At 54.6% G+C, this 13,315-nt stretch overlaps 1 protein-coding gene, 1 long non-coding RNA gene, 3 other non-coding genes and 1 pseudogene across 10 annotated transcripts in view; all 6 read left to right on the top strand.

Annotated features, from left to right (window-relative positions):
* Positions 1 to 7,888, top strand: part of TRPV2 (transient receptor potential cation channel subfamily V member 2) — a 30,889-nt gene extending 23,001 nt beyond the window's left edge. The window contains exons 12-15 of the mRNA XM_027773708.1: positions 31 to 236; positions 2,678 to 2,805; positions 3,542 to 3,621; positions 6,991 to 7,888. Of these exons, the coding sequence (XP_027629509.1) occupies positions 31 to 236; positions 2,678 to 2,805; positions 3,542 to 3,621; positions 6,991 to 7,094 (518 nt within the window). The 3' untranslated portion in view covers positions 7,095 to 7,888. The remainder of the gene's footprint in view (positions 1 to 30; positions 237 to 2,677; positions 2,806 to 3,541; positions 3,622 to 6,990) is intronic.
* An 833-nt stretch (positions 7,889 to 8,721) lies between these two features.
* On the top strand, positions 8,722 to 9,701 carry LOC102501135 (prohibitin pseudogene; annotated as a pseudogene).
* Positions 9,702 to 9,959: 258 nt separating this feature from the next.
* Positions 9,960 to 13,083, top strand: LOC106735370 (uncharacterized). Of its 6 annotated transcripts, none has more exons than XR_001370713.2 (6): positions 9,960 to 10,186; positions 10,859 to 10,947; positions 11,140 to 11,215; positions 11,706 to 11,771; positions 12,417 to 12,484; positions 12,699 to 13,083. It is a non-coding gene; the product is annotated as an uncharacterized LOC106735370 (long non-coding RNA). The 6 variants fall into 6 exon arrangements; XR_001370712.2 differs by lacking the exon at positions 9,960 to 10,186 and adding an exon at positions 10,482 to 10,502; XR_001370709.2 differs by lacking the exon at positions 9,960 to 10,186 and adding an exon at positions 10,532 to 10,609.
* LOC114008670 (small nucleolar RNA SNORD49) lies at positions 11,012 to 11,079 on the top strand. The gene has a single exon (XR_003550186.1). It is a non-coding gene; the product is annotated as a small nucleolar RNA SNORD49 (small nucleolar RNA).
* On the top strand, positions 11,553 to 11,623 carry LOC114008675 (small nucleolar RNA SNORD49). The gene has a single exon (XR_003550189.1). It is a non-coding gene; the product is annotated as a small nucleolar RNA SNORD49 (small nucleolar RNA).
* LOC114008671 (small nucleolar RNA SNORD65) lies at positions 12,559 to 12,630 on the top strand. Its single transcript, XR_003550187.1, has one exon. It is a non-coding gene; the product is annotated as a small nucleolar RNA SNORD65 (small nucleolar RNA).
* Positions 13,084 to 13,315: the final 232 nt, after the last annotated feature.

Genomic DNA, 13,315 nt, shown 5'->3' with positions numbered 1-13,315 from the left:
GCCCACTCCTCACCGCATCCCACACGTGCGCTGCCTCCCTGGAGCTGTTCAAGTTCACCATCGGCATGGGCGAGCTGGCCTTCCAGGAGCAGCTGCGCTTCCGCGGGGTGGTGCTGCTGCTGCTGCTCGCCTACGTGCTGCTCACCTACGTGCTGCTGCTCAACATGCTCATCGCCCTCATGAGCGAGACCGTCAACAGCGTGGCCACCGACAGCTGGAGCATCTGGATGCTGCAGGTGGGTTCTGGGCTGCTGGCCCGGCAGCCCTGCCCTGTCAGCTTCTCCCTCTTCCACTCTGTCCTTTGGAGGGTCACCTAAGGATGGGATAAGCCAGAAATGTGAGGTGCACAGAGTGTGCCCAGCACACAGTAGGTGTGCAGACGTGTCAGTCACTACTTCAGGTTGAGCGTCCCTAACGTGAAAACCAAAAATCCCGGGAACCAGCAGTTAGTGTAATGGCCATGTCGCTGGACTCCCATGTAGTCGAATGTGGTTCGCGTCCCGGACCCAGTGGCTTAAAACTCACGCTGGGTGCGTGTGCGTGCGTGCCCAAGATCCCGAGAGGAGAATGGAGGAGAAGGGATTGTGGCGTGGCCATCCCCCCTGGGGGTGATTTCTCGCTTTCTGTCTTTATGTCTCTGTCTGTCTGGCGAGCACACGTACCCTATAGCGAAAATCTCTCTAAACAAAATGTATGAAATAGGTACTACTATCATTATTTCCATCATACAGATAAAGAAACTGAGGCTTGTTACTGTTAGATAACTTGCCCACGGTTGTAAATTAAGTAAATCTGGGATGTGACCCTGGAGGTGTGATTCCAGAGCCTACACTGTTAGTCGTCCTCTTCACGCAGGGCCTAGCCTGCTGCTGGTGGGTGGGACACAGTAAGCAAGGTACAGGGATGGAAAAATCGAACACCTAGTGCTTGCGGGAGCCTGCGAAGTTCTAGGCATTCTCTCAACACAAGCAGCTGCTCGGGGTTCCCCACGGCCTCATAGTCTAACTCCACTGCAACTCTATTTGCAATCATTTACAAAGTTTAGCCCTTCACAAACTTGAAAAATCAAGTCAGCCCATGACTTCTAGATGGGGGACTTAACTGCACTCGAAAATTCCACATGTAGGAGCTCCCAGATCCACCCCACCACTCCACCTTCACCCCACCACCTCACGTCGCACTCTGTCTCTCACTCAGCGGCACAGCGTCTTTCTCCCGCTTGAACTTTGGATATGACTTTATCAAGAGGCATCTTCTCAGCATAATGGTCTTCCTCCTACACTGTAGTTCTAGCAGTTGCTAGCTGCTAAAATCACCTAGTGATAATCGCCATAGCTGGTCATTCTCTTCTGGAGAGACTTACTTACTTATTTATTTTTGATCCACCTCTTAATGTGTATGTTACGTAATCAATTCTCTTTTTAAAATAATTTTACTATTTAAAAAAAACTATTTCCAGAGGGTGCACGTGCTTGCCAGAGAAAGAGAGATGAAAGAGAGAGACAGGGGATCTTCAATGGGGAATGGTCACACTACAATCTCTTTTTCTTTCATTTTTCTCAATCTTGTTAGGATTTGGAGCATCCATGCACACATGCCTGACATGTTTATCAAGCCTTTGGAAAAATCCCAAATGCTCCAAAATCCAAAACTTTCTGAGTGCCACAGGTGGAACATTCCACGCCTGACCTCACCTGATGGTTTATGCTGAAAACGCTGCAATATAGAAATAGCGTAAAATCTGGCCTTCAGGCTACGTGTGTAAGGCATATGTGACATATACATAGTTTTCCTGTTTAGACTTGGGTCTCATCCCAAGATATCTTATTTTGAACCTGCACATAGTGTAAAATCTGAAGTCCCAAGCATTTTGGGTAAGGGATACTCAGCCCGCGTCCTCACTGTAATTACCGAGTGTTCCTCGAGGATCTGCGATCGGTAGGGCTGGCACAGTTCAGGTGCTGTGTACCCAGCAGAGGACAAGACAGGTCCCTGCCCTCACGGAGCTCCCACTTTGCGTTGGCGGAATGTAACATGGGACCAGTTTGGTGGGGGAGGCAGGATGTGGTATCCTGGCCGGCCTGGCTGGCATGGGAGGGTAGTCTTTGGGGCAGAATCCCTGCAGAAGGCTGCAGTGGAAGCCAGAGCTGCTTCTTCAGAGAAGGGTCGGGGTGGTCTTGGGCAGTCGGTGCAGGGAGACCCTTGCCCGGGACGCTGGACTCTACTGCCATGTCACTGCTGAGCCACCGGGTAAGCCAACGTCGAGACTCTTCTCTGAGCCTCGGTGCCCTTGTCTGCAACCTCCACGCCCACCCACCTCTCTGGCGTGCGAGCGGGCAGCCGGTGTGGGATGGGGCAGATGGCGCTCTGTACCTGGTGGTGTGGAATTCTGGAGCCAGTAACCATGTGAGAGCCAGTAATTACGGAGCCCTTGTTAAGGACGGACTTCTCAACGTCTGAGGCCATTATTTTCAGTCCGCAAATGGGGAGAATGAGACTCAGGGAGCTTGGGGGCCTCAGACCACACAGGTAACCAAATGTTGGCGCCAGACTCCCACCTGGGTGCTTAGGGAACTCTGGGTTATGCTGCAAAGTGCTGAGACACATCTTCCTGCTCCCTTGGCCCTGTGTGCCTCTTCCTCCAGGCAGCTCTCTCTGATGCATCCTTTGTCCCCAGAAAGCCATCTCTGTCCTGGAGATGGAGAACGGCTATTGGTGGTGCAGAAGGAAAAAGCAGCGTGCGGGGGTGATGCTGACAGTCGGCACCAGGCCGGATGGGACCCCTGATAAGCGCTGGTGCTTCAGGTGAGGTGGGCAGGGGAGGGCGGCGTGGGACCACGGCAGTAAGGACAGCCTTCTGAACGCCGGGACACAGCTGCCAGGAGCAGGGCTGTGGGAAAGGCTGGGGTGAGAAATGAGTTCAGAAAGGCTGCCCTTTGCCTGTGGCTCTGTCTCTGTGGCTTAAACCGAAGGCCCTTCCCTGGTGGTCCCTGGTCCCTCCTGACCTGACTGGTACAGTGGGAGGCCCCGAAGCCAGAGGCCTGGCTGCCAGCTCACTAGCCTTGCCCTAACTGGTCAGCCCTAGTGCCAGCCCCCCATTCTCCTGCCTGCTCTCAGGGCTGTAACCCCTTCCTGCCCAGGGTAGATGGGGTGCTGCGTGTTTGTGAGGGAGCCTGAGCAGGGAGAGGGGGAGGGCTTGGGTGTCTGAATTCCTCCCCTCTGGCTGCTCTGGGCAATGGGCCTCTGTCCCTCCCTGAGAGCATCTGGCCCAGCGGCTCCGGGAGGGATGGTGAGAGGCCTCCCCACAGCTCCTGCTGTCCCCACTCTGCCGCCTTCATCAAGACCAGCTCCTCCCTCCCCCTCTCAGAGGCTGTTCTGAGGGCTTGCTCTCTGAACATCGTCCCCTTTCTTTCTGGGCCCCTGCAGAGAAGGGCAGAGGGGTGATGTCCTCCTGGTGTCCATGAGAGCATTGGCACCCTCCCCACTGGGCAGGCTGGACCACTGGCCTTCCAGGGTCTCAGAGCTTCTCTGTCGCCCTCAGGGTGGAGGAAGTGAACTGGGCTGCCTGGGAGCAGACGCTGCCTACTGTGTGTGAGGAGCCCTCGCGGGCAGGCGTTCCTGGTGAGTGGCCGCGGAGCGTGCTTGCATGTGTGTGTGAGAGAGAGACCCGTTCTATGCCAGCTCCTCTTTATTTTATTTTGAAGTTTTGCTTTTTTAAAAATTTATTTAATTTTATTTATTATTATCACTTTTCAATTTGACCAGAGAGATGCAGAGAGATACGATGGGGGGGGGGGGGAGTGAGAAAGCAAGCCACCAGGTCTAGGACTCGAACCACAGTCAGCCATATAGGAGTCCAGCACCTTAACCACCAGTTGGCCCCTGAAGTTTCTTTCTTGCGTGAGAGAGAGAGACCCTCAGTAGGGTCTCAGGTAGCAATGCCCCTGCCAGCCTCTCCAGCCAGCTAGGATGACGGCGCGCACACCCAGTGTGTGCAGGCCGACCGGGAACAAACCACAGTCTTCCAAATGGCTCCGGCTTCCCTCAAGTAGCTGTCACTGTTGGGCACTGAGCCAGCTCCCCGTGCCAGCCCCTATTATAGGGACTGCCCCTACCATGGTGCCCCCCTTTCCCTCTCCATCCCCTCCCTTCGCTGGCTTATTTCCAGGCTGGGCGCTGGGAAACTCAGAGGCTGGGAGTGCCCCCTCCAGCCATCACACCTCCTCACTCCCCACCTGGGCTCTAGTCAGTCGTGCTCTGTTCATTTGATTGGTTGTGGAGGGCCTATCCCCAGTCGGGACTAGGCTGAGCCAGGGGACCCAGCAGCGGACAGTTAGGAAAGACCCCCAGCCCAGTCTACAGCATGGGTGATGACTTTTTTTTTTTAAAGAATTATTTTATTTAACTGTATTTATTGTATTTATTTAAATTTGACCTGGGGGAGGGAGAAAAAGTGAGAAAGCAAGCTGCTAGGTTTGGGGCTTGAACTGTGGTTGGCCATGTGGGACTCCAGCACCTTTTTTATTTTTCCTTTTCTTTTCTTTTTTTTTTTTTTTGAGAGCTTTTTGCCATAGGGTGCGTGCACTCACCAGACAGACAGAGAGAGACAGAGAGACAGAAAGGGAGAAATCACCCCCCAGGGGGGATGGTCACGCCGCAATCCCTTCTCCTCCATTCTCCTCTCCGGATCTTGGGCATGCACACACACGCGCCTGGCGTGAGTTTTAAGCCACTGGGTCCGGGACGCGAACCGCGGTCGACCACGTGGGGGTCTGGTGACATGGCCTTTCCGCTACCTGCTGTTCCCTCCAGCGCCTTTAACCACCACACCTCCTGCTGGCCCAACTCTTGGGGCCCTCATGGCCAGCTTTGCTGACCCGGGGCTTTCTATTACTATACAAGCCCCGCCCCTTCACATCCAGGCCCCGCCCCCTGCGGAGAAGGACTGCCTTGGCCTCTCCTGCTCTCCCACCCTGTCCTTTCCATTCTAGTGCAGTGACAGTCCTGTGTCCCCACTCTGCCACCTCCACTAAGACCAACTCCCCCTGCCCCCATCAGGCTTTTTTGAGCATTAGCTCTCTACACAGCATCCCCTCTCTTTCTGGAACCTTCAGTAGCTCCCACCTCCTGCCTCTTAGGTTTCCCCTTTCTTTTCTCCTTTCTTTTCTTTGTTTTTAAAATTATTTTATTTAATTTCATTTATTCATTCATTAATTCATTTTAATTTGACCAGAGACACACACACACACACACACACACACAGACATACAGACACACACAGAGAGAGAGAGGAAAGTGAGAAAACAAGCCACCAGGTCTGGGACTCCAACCATGGTTGGCCATGTGGGAGTGTCTTTAACCACCACACCACCTGCTGGTCCTCTCTCCTTTCTTTTCTAACCCATGTTCCTTGTTTGTGTCTGTGGCCCTCATGCCCCTTCCCCAGACGGCCTAGTTACCCATGGCCTTGCTGTAGGGTGGCTCTCTGGCCACTGCTACTCCACAGCCTGTTGGGTTCCCAGCTCATGTCCCTGACCTTGACCTCACATTCCGTAGCTCTCCTCCCTGCCTTTTCATGGCGTCTCCCATCCTGTACATCGGGCCAGACTCCACACCTCAGGCCCACAACCTAAGGCTGCTGGGGCTGTTGTCTCCAAGTCCCCAGTGGGAACGGCCTTGGGGCTGCTTTGCCAGGTCACGTGCGTGCACCCACACCCCCTCCACCCAGGTGGGAGGCTCGAGGCTCTCTGCCCACCCTCACCAGCTCTGCCACCCGGTGCCAAGTGTCCTTGACCTATGGGGCACCCACCCCTCTACCCCTGCCCCCATTTCTCCTGTGTCCTCCCCTATCTCTCTCTGTCTCCTAGTGGAGAATGAATGAGTTTTGTTAAAGGGTGGGCCAGCCTGTACCTGGAACCTCACAAGCCTCTGTGCTCCAGGCTTTCCCTCTCCGATCCCACCAGTGGCTACTGTCTGCAAGGACAAGGCACTGCCTGGTGCCTCCCGTTCCTGCAGGGCCACACCCCTCAGCATGGTGGGCAAGGCCCGCCATGTCCAGCCCAACCCCCAACCTCCCTGCACAACAGTCGGTCTGCAGTGCGCCATGTCCTTTTTTTTTTCTTTTTTTTTGGAGAGGTTTTTGCTATAGGGCGCGTGCGCTCGCCAGCCAGCCAGAGAGAGACAGAGAGACAGAAAGCGAGAAATCACCCCCCAGGGGGGGTGGTCACGCCGCAATCCCTTCTCCTCCAGTCTCCTCTCGGGATCTTGGGCACACACGCACACGCGCCCGGCGTGAGTTTTAAGCCACCGGGTCCAGGACGCGAACTGCGGTTGATTACGTGGGAGTCTGGCGACATAGCCATTACGTTAACTGCTGGTCCCTATTTATTTATTTATAGAAAGAGACAGGCTCCCAATAGGTCTTCACACTATGATCCAGCCCCAGCCTCAGCCGGGCCCAGAGCTTGCATCACGTGCACCACACCTGCTCAGGGCAGTGTGACCCCGGGTGACCTTGCCCATATGGGCCCAGCTGTGCTACCCCTGGGCCGCCACCTGGGCCCCGCAATGCTCTCGTCCTTTGCTCCTTTTGGCATTTGTCTGTCAGAAGAGCCCTCCCTCCCCCCTGGGTGGCCAGATCTGACACTTCTAGGAGAGGGGCCTCCTCCCTCCCTGAGCTCCTAGCTGTCTCCCCACCCACCACCTCTGCCAGCTCTTCAGCGTGTGTCAGTGTGTCAGTTGTTCTGAGCTCTGACACCCTCGCCTGTCACCTCGGGGGCCTGAGAGCTCGTGCTGGGAGGTGTCCTGATTGCACATGGCAAGGCTTCAGAAGATGCTCTTGGAAGGAGGCAGGGAGAGGGACTGCGGGCCCTAGGGTCAACTGCCATCCACAGGGCATGATGTACTTTCCTGCGGGGGCTGTGGCCCCCTCCCATGTCCCTGGCACCTGCCCCTGGGGCCAAGCCACAGTGTTCTCCACCCTGTTTACAGGCACGATGAAGAAGACAAAGAACCCCACCCTGGCCTCCCAACCTGGGGAGGACAGGGCCACGGAGGAAGACCACCTGCCCCTCCAGCCACTCCAGACTCGCTGATGGCCCGGACACAGCAGGAGGCCTGCAGGACAGAGCGGGGATCCTTTCCAGCTACCCCTGCCAGCTCTGGGACCCCAGTGAATTTTGGTGGCAAATACAAATATTTTTTCCACAACGAACTCTTCTGCAAACATTATTTGAGCTGTTTCGGGGCCCCCTTAGGCTGGTAACATCTGCACATTGCTATGCTCACAGTGTGAAGGCACTAGAAGTTGAGGACCCTCAGCTGCAGCCCCCCAGCCCTAGCCCCACTCTTCCTAGGTGCAGGCCGCTGGCTGAAGTGCCATGTGAGCTTGCTGTCATGGCGGACAGGAGGCAGAGGACCCGGACTAACACAGCCACCTCTCCTCTCTCTTCCTCTGCCGCCACCAGTCACCTGTTGAAGCCACCTCCACTGTGTCTCTCCAACCTACTCTCCTTTGAACTCTTCAGATTAGCTCCGACTCAAGACCATCGCCGTCTTCCTCGCTGGGCTTCCTGCTCATTCCCACGCCAAGCGGTCTCTGCAGGGCAGCCAGAGGGGCCTTCCTCGGACACGAGACAGACACATCACCTCTGGGTTCTGAAGGCCTAAGAGGCGCCCGGTGCCTGCAAAATGGCACAGCTGGCCTCCCAAGCCTGCCACGATTTGCCCAAACATTCCCAGACACCTCATCTTCTACCCTCTGATGCCCACCTGGCCCTCCTTAGCACTTTCTCACACTGGTGGAGGGCCCTTGTGTTTGACCCCTGGACTTGGCTCTTGCTAAAAGTCCCCTTCTTCCATTAAAATCTTACATTTATTTCTGAGAGTATCTCAGAAGTGGTTGTCTCATGATTGCCTTTCCAGTTTTTTTTCAGTAAAATGAACTGCTTTTTCTGGGTATAATGCGTGTGTATAAGATGTGTGTGAAGCCAGCCTCGTGGTTGAAGGGACTTGGATCCCACGTGGCTGACTGGGTTTGAATCCCAGCCACCGGGCACATGTCCATGCATGCCCCAAATCCAGACAGGCTGTTGAAATGGGGGAGAAGGGATTTCGGTGTGCCCACACCCCATAAGGGGTGTTTTCTCCCCGTCTCTCTCAGGCAAGCACATGTGTCCTCTAGTCAAAAAGAGAAATGGACGCATGGACTGAATTTTTTTTCTTTCTATAGGACATGTGTGCTGGTGGTGGGAGAGGGTGAAAGGGAATTCCTTTTCTACCACTCTCCTTTTAGGATTTTAGGCATGCATGAACACACAGCAGAATTTTTCTTTTAAGGTTTTAACCATAGGGTGTGAACACTTGCCAGAGAGAGACAGAGAGAGGGAAAATGAGAAATCACCTCCTAGGGGGTAAGGCATGCTGCAATCCGTTCTCTATTCCTCTCTAGGGATTTTGGGCATGCAGGCACGCGCCCAGCGGGAGTTTCAAACTGCCAGGTCCAGGTATAGTCTGCTATGAGGGATCTAGGTGCCTTAACCTCCACACTACCTGCTGGCCCATGAACAGTATTTCTTTATTTTCTTTTAAGAGAGATTTTTGCCATAGTGTGTGTGCACTTGCCGGAGAGTCAGTGACAGAGACAGAAAGCGAGAAATCACCCCTCAGGGGGATGGCCACACAGTAATCGCTTCTCCATTCTCCTCTCTGGATCTTGGGTGCGCACAAGCCCCGCGTGACTTTCAAGCTGCCGGTCTGGTACTAGAACCACGGTCACCGAGAGTGGAAGCAGGTGCGAGTGGGTCCAACAGAAGGAAGTATGACTGCCAGAGTGTTGAGTCCATGGGCAAGTTCGGCCTGGCCTTAGCTGTTGCAGGGGCGTGGTGAACTCCGCCTTATATAATGTGGATGCTGGGCACAGAGCCCTCATCTTCGACCCATTCCGCGGAGTACAGGACATTGTGGTCGGGAAAGGGACTCTCTCATCCCCTGGGTACAGAAGTCAATTATCTTAGACTGCCGCTCTCGGCTGCCTAACGTGCCGCTCATCACTGGCAGCAAAGATTTACAGAATGTCAACATCAGGCTGCGCATCCTTTGCCGGCCGTGGCCAGCCAGCTTCCTCACATCTTCACCAGCATTGGCGAGGACTATGATGAGCATGAGCTGCCGTCCATCACTACCGAGATCCTCAAGTCTGTGGTGGCTGGCTTCAAGGCTGGAGAGCTAATCTCCCAGAGGGAGCTGGTCTCCAGACAGGTGAACGATAACCTTAGGGAACGAGCAGCAACCTTTGGACTCATCCTGGATGACGCGTCCTTGACGCATTTGACCTTCGGGAAGGAGTTCACAGAAGCAGTGGAAACCAAACAGGTGGCTCAGCGGGAAGTGCAGAGGGCCAGATTCGCAGTGGAAAAGGCTGACAGAAGAAGGCCGCCATCATCTCTGCCGAGGGTGACTCCAGGGCAGCCGAGCTCATCGCCAACTCGCTGGCCACAGCAGGCGACGGTCTCATCGAGCTGCGCAAGCTGGAGGCGGCGGAGGACATTGCGGACCAGCTCCCGTGCTCTCGGAACATCACCTACCGGCCAGGGGTGGGGGTGGGGGCAGTCGGTGCTCCTCCAGCTGCCCCAGTAAGGCCACCCGCCCGGCTGCTGGGCCACAGCACCCATGGTTCTCCACACAATGTCCTTCCACCCACCACCCCAGAAATCACTGTGACATTTCATGATTGGCTTAAAGTGAAGGAAATAAAAGTAAAATCACTTCAGATCTCTTAAAAAAAAAAAATAAGAAAAAAAGAACCACGGTCACCTACGTGGGAGTCTAGTGACGTAACCATTACGCCACCTGCTGGCGCACTGGCAATACTTTTAAGCAGAAGACCCGAGCACGTCCTACGCTGAGAGCATCCGCGGGGAGAGCTTTCCATGCAGATGAGATAGAGGGGTGGCTGGGGGACAAGGCAGGCAGACTTTTACCCTCCGGGCAGGAGAGGTTGGAAGTGATCTGCTCCCTCCTCGGAGGGGGTTCTAGAGAAAGCGCTGAGGGCTGTCAATGCGCGGGGATTTGGGGTGCTCCTGGATTTCTGGAGCAGCTGTGGGGAGAGGGCAGACTGGCAAGGTGTTCTAGAACTAGGAATGGTTCGTGCATGGTCGCTGCGTGCTCGGGCTCCGCAGACCTTCAGGTGCGTTATTCCACAAACTCCTCCCAACGCGGGGGACTGGTATCTCCATTCTTCAAAAGAGCAATCAGCAGCTCACACAGAGAAACTGAAAAACGGATCAACGTCGCACACCCTTGGGGAGCAGCTGGGTGGGGACCCAGGGGGCGCAGCCCGGCGCTAGCAGCCCGCGCAGCAGCCGTCGCGCAGGCGCCCTGGAACCCGCCGCGGGCTCGAAGACCCAGAATCCCCTGGGCCGTGGAAGAGACCACGGCTCAGTAGGAGGGGGGCGCCGTTGCTAGTGCGGCCGCTCTACCTCTGTAAGTGGGCGGGCATTCCGGTGAGTCTGCGCCTGCGTCCCCTCCCTCTGTGAAGAATGGGATGTCCCAACTCCTTAAGGGCTTGGGGCGGCGGAGGCGCGACCTTTCCGCTGTAGCTGACATGCAGGTGTGTGGCTTCTGTGTCCGGGACCCTGCAGGGGCAACTAAAGAGCGAGTCTGATTTCCTGGAATCCGTTCCCGGGAGGCCGAACTGCACGGCGCGGGGCGGTGCGGTAACGGCCTGGCTTCCCGGCCACGGCGCCCACGTGGGCTTGGCGGGCGCGATGGCGGGGCGTTCGGGAGTCCCGCAGCGCCGCTCCGGGCGGGTCCGGCCGCCCTGGGCCGAGCTCACGGGCCGCGGCTCTACTTCCTGCAGGGCCACCGCCGCACGAGCTTGAGGTCCGCGAGGGCCGGGGCTCTACTTCCCGGCCCGTCTTGGAGAGAACTCAGACCCAGAAAGATTTGGTAAGGCCGGGTCAGCCTGCGCTTTGGGTACCCACGTGGGAGGACCGTAACGGGCCTAGGAGGGAGACTGGATGACAGTAGTGTTAGGAAGTGCCGTCAGGAGCGGAAACTGACGTTTATGCCTTTCTGATCGCAGTCCTGAGACTAAAACAGTTATGCAATCGGCTCTATATTCTTGTTTTTATTTCCCAGGTTTCAGATGGCTGACTCACTGAAAGGTGTTGAAGACAGGAGCAGCGCCCTGCCATGAGGTTCAGGCCTTGTCTAGGTGGGGTTTAATATATGTAACTTGTTATAACTTTGTAATTGTAAAGTTATAATTTTGTAATTAGAGGGGTTGTAATTTTGTTCTTTTAAATACACAGAAAGTGATTTGCAGATGTTGGTTTTATGTACTTTATAATGTGGAACTGCAGGTACGACCAAGACCTGGGGAGCGCTCCAGCCATATCCCTAACGTACAACCAACTTAAACCAAAGCTGCGCTCAGAAGCCATCCTTTTAGTTGGAAAATGATTGCGGTGGCTGGTGTGAAGGCAGTTTTAGCTTAGTGTCAGGTGACCTCCAGCTCTCTGGTTGGGCTGGACAGTGGCGAGGTGCTTGACTGCTCTGATGAAATCACTAATAGGAAGTGCCGTCAGAAGCGATAACTGACGATAACTACTCCTGGCTGATGCAGTCAACAAGCCCTCAGCACCTAGTGCCAGGGGTGAGGTTTACCGCTAGGTTGCTGTGAACTCATTGCTGTGTTCACACAGGTCGCGAGTGAGCAAATGCTCGCCAGGTGCCGAGTGTTGGAGCCAGGAGCACTGCTGGTCTGCCAGGTAAGCCTGTGTGGGAGGCAGGTGCTTGACGGTCCCTAGCTATCAGGTCGGAAAGCGGGAGTTTTCGTTTGGTTAGCCTGACACCTGTGTCAGTAGCCCTGGGCCTGACCGACAACGTCCCAAAGGTGACTGGCTCGTGGTAGCAGTGGAATAGTGTCTTTCCTAGTCATTAAGAGAGCTTGTCCTGTGTGCCTCTTGGCTGCTTAATCTTGGGCTTTTTGAAATCGAAAATGTGACTCAGTGATAGTTGTCACTCACCAAAGAAACTATTGGGAACTGGAGACTTCAGTAATTGATAAAGATGTATCCCCCATAAGGTCTTGGGGTACTCTAGGGCACGTGTACTTGCCAGAAAGAAAGTGAGAAATCACCACCCGGGGGGATGGCCACGCCATGATCACTTCTCCATGCTCCTCTCAGGATCTTGGGGCACATGTGCCTGGCGTGAGTTTAAGCCACCGGGTCCAGGACTCAACCACAGTCGACTATAAGGTAGTCTGGCCACATAGCCATTACGCTAACTGCTGGTCCCGGTCTTGGGTACTCTTAAGTGTGAGCCCCAGTTAGCAGGTTTAGTTGGCTGTGAGGACGCCTGCCCTGTGTGTGTCTGGTCTGTCTGAGGTATGTGCACCTCTCTTCCCCCAGGTTGTGGAACCTGAGTGCTGGGGTGCAGAGTGCGAGTTGGCAGTGGCCACAACTCGGCCCAGGAGAAGGTAAGCCTGGATCTGGACAGCGGCCCTAGTGGAGGATAATTCTGGTTAAAACTCGATTTGAGGAACGGGACATCAGATGATGATTCCCCTAGAACAGCTGGAATTACCGGCAGATGGAATAGTGGTGAACCTATGGTTTTCTGAAGATGTCCTTGATGCTGTGCGTGATGGTTGAAAGAGTGCAAAGTGAGACTGAAATTTAGTTTCTTTGCAGGCTGTGACCTCGGAGTATGGTGAAGTCCCAATGAGTGGCTGCCATTGACTTGGGTTCTGAAAACGTAAATGGCTTCAGCTTCGGTACAGAGACATGCTGGCCTTGGTACCAGAAGCTCCATTCATCTCAAGGGAGCCGAAAGATGTACTTTTCCCCAAGGACTAGTGAACTTCATATCATTAAATTCCTTAGCTTAAATTCTTGAGCATTGTCCCCTGCCAGCTTGTCTGACAACTTAATTTACTTTTGTAAATTGGCTAAGAAGGGGTGAGTTCTTTAAGCTACAAACTGTTCATCTCCACTCCCACCCACAAATAAAGTTCTCATGTAGTTACCATCAACTATTACTGAAATAAAGAATGGTCTTTGGTTTTGGTTTGGAAAATGTGTGTATTTGAAGAAAAAGGTAGCTTGGACTACTGTGGTGGGGCATTAGCACTTGGACTTGTAAACTGAACAGTCAGCCTCTCAACAACTGGACTGAGGGCAAAATTCCAAAGCATTTAAGGCATCCACACACCTCATTCCTGAGCGCAGCTGTCTCTGGGCTCTGCCCTTGGTTAAGCAGCCTGCAAGGCCCTGCAGTCCAGCCCCTTCCTGGCTGTGCTTGGTAAGGC

This window comes from Tupaia chinensis, unplaced genomic scaffold (genome assembly GCF_000334495.1).
Source record: "Tupaia chinensis unplaced genomic scaffold, TupChi_1.0 Scaffold000365_1, whole genome shotgun sequence".
NCBI lineage: Eukaryota > Metazoa > Chordata > Mammalia > Scandentia > Tupaiidae > Tupaia > Tupaia belangeri.
Note: the sequence above shows the minus strand (reverse complement) of the source record. Positions and strands in the feature narration are given on the sequence as shown.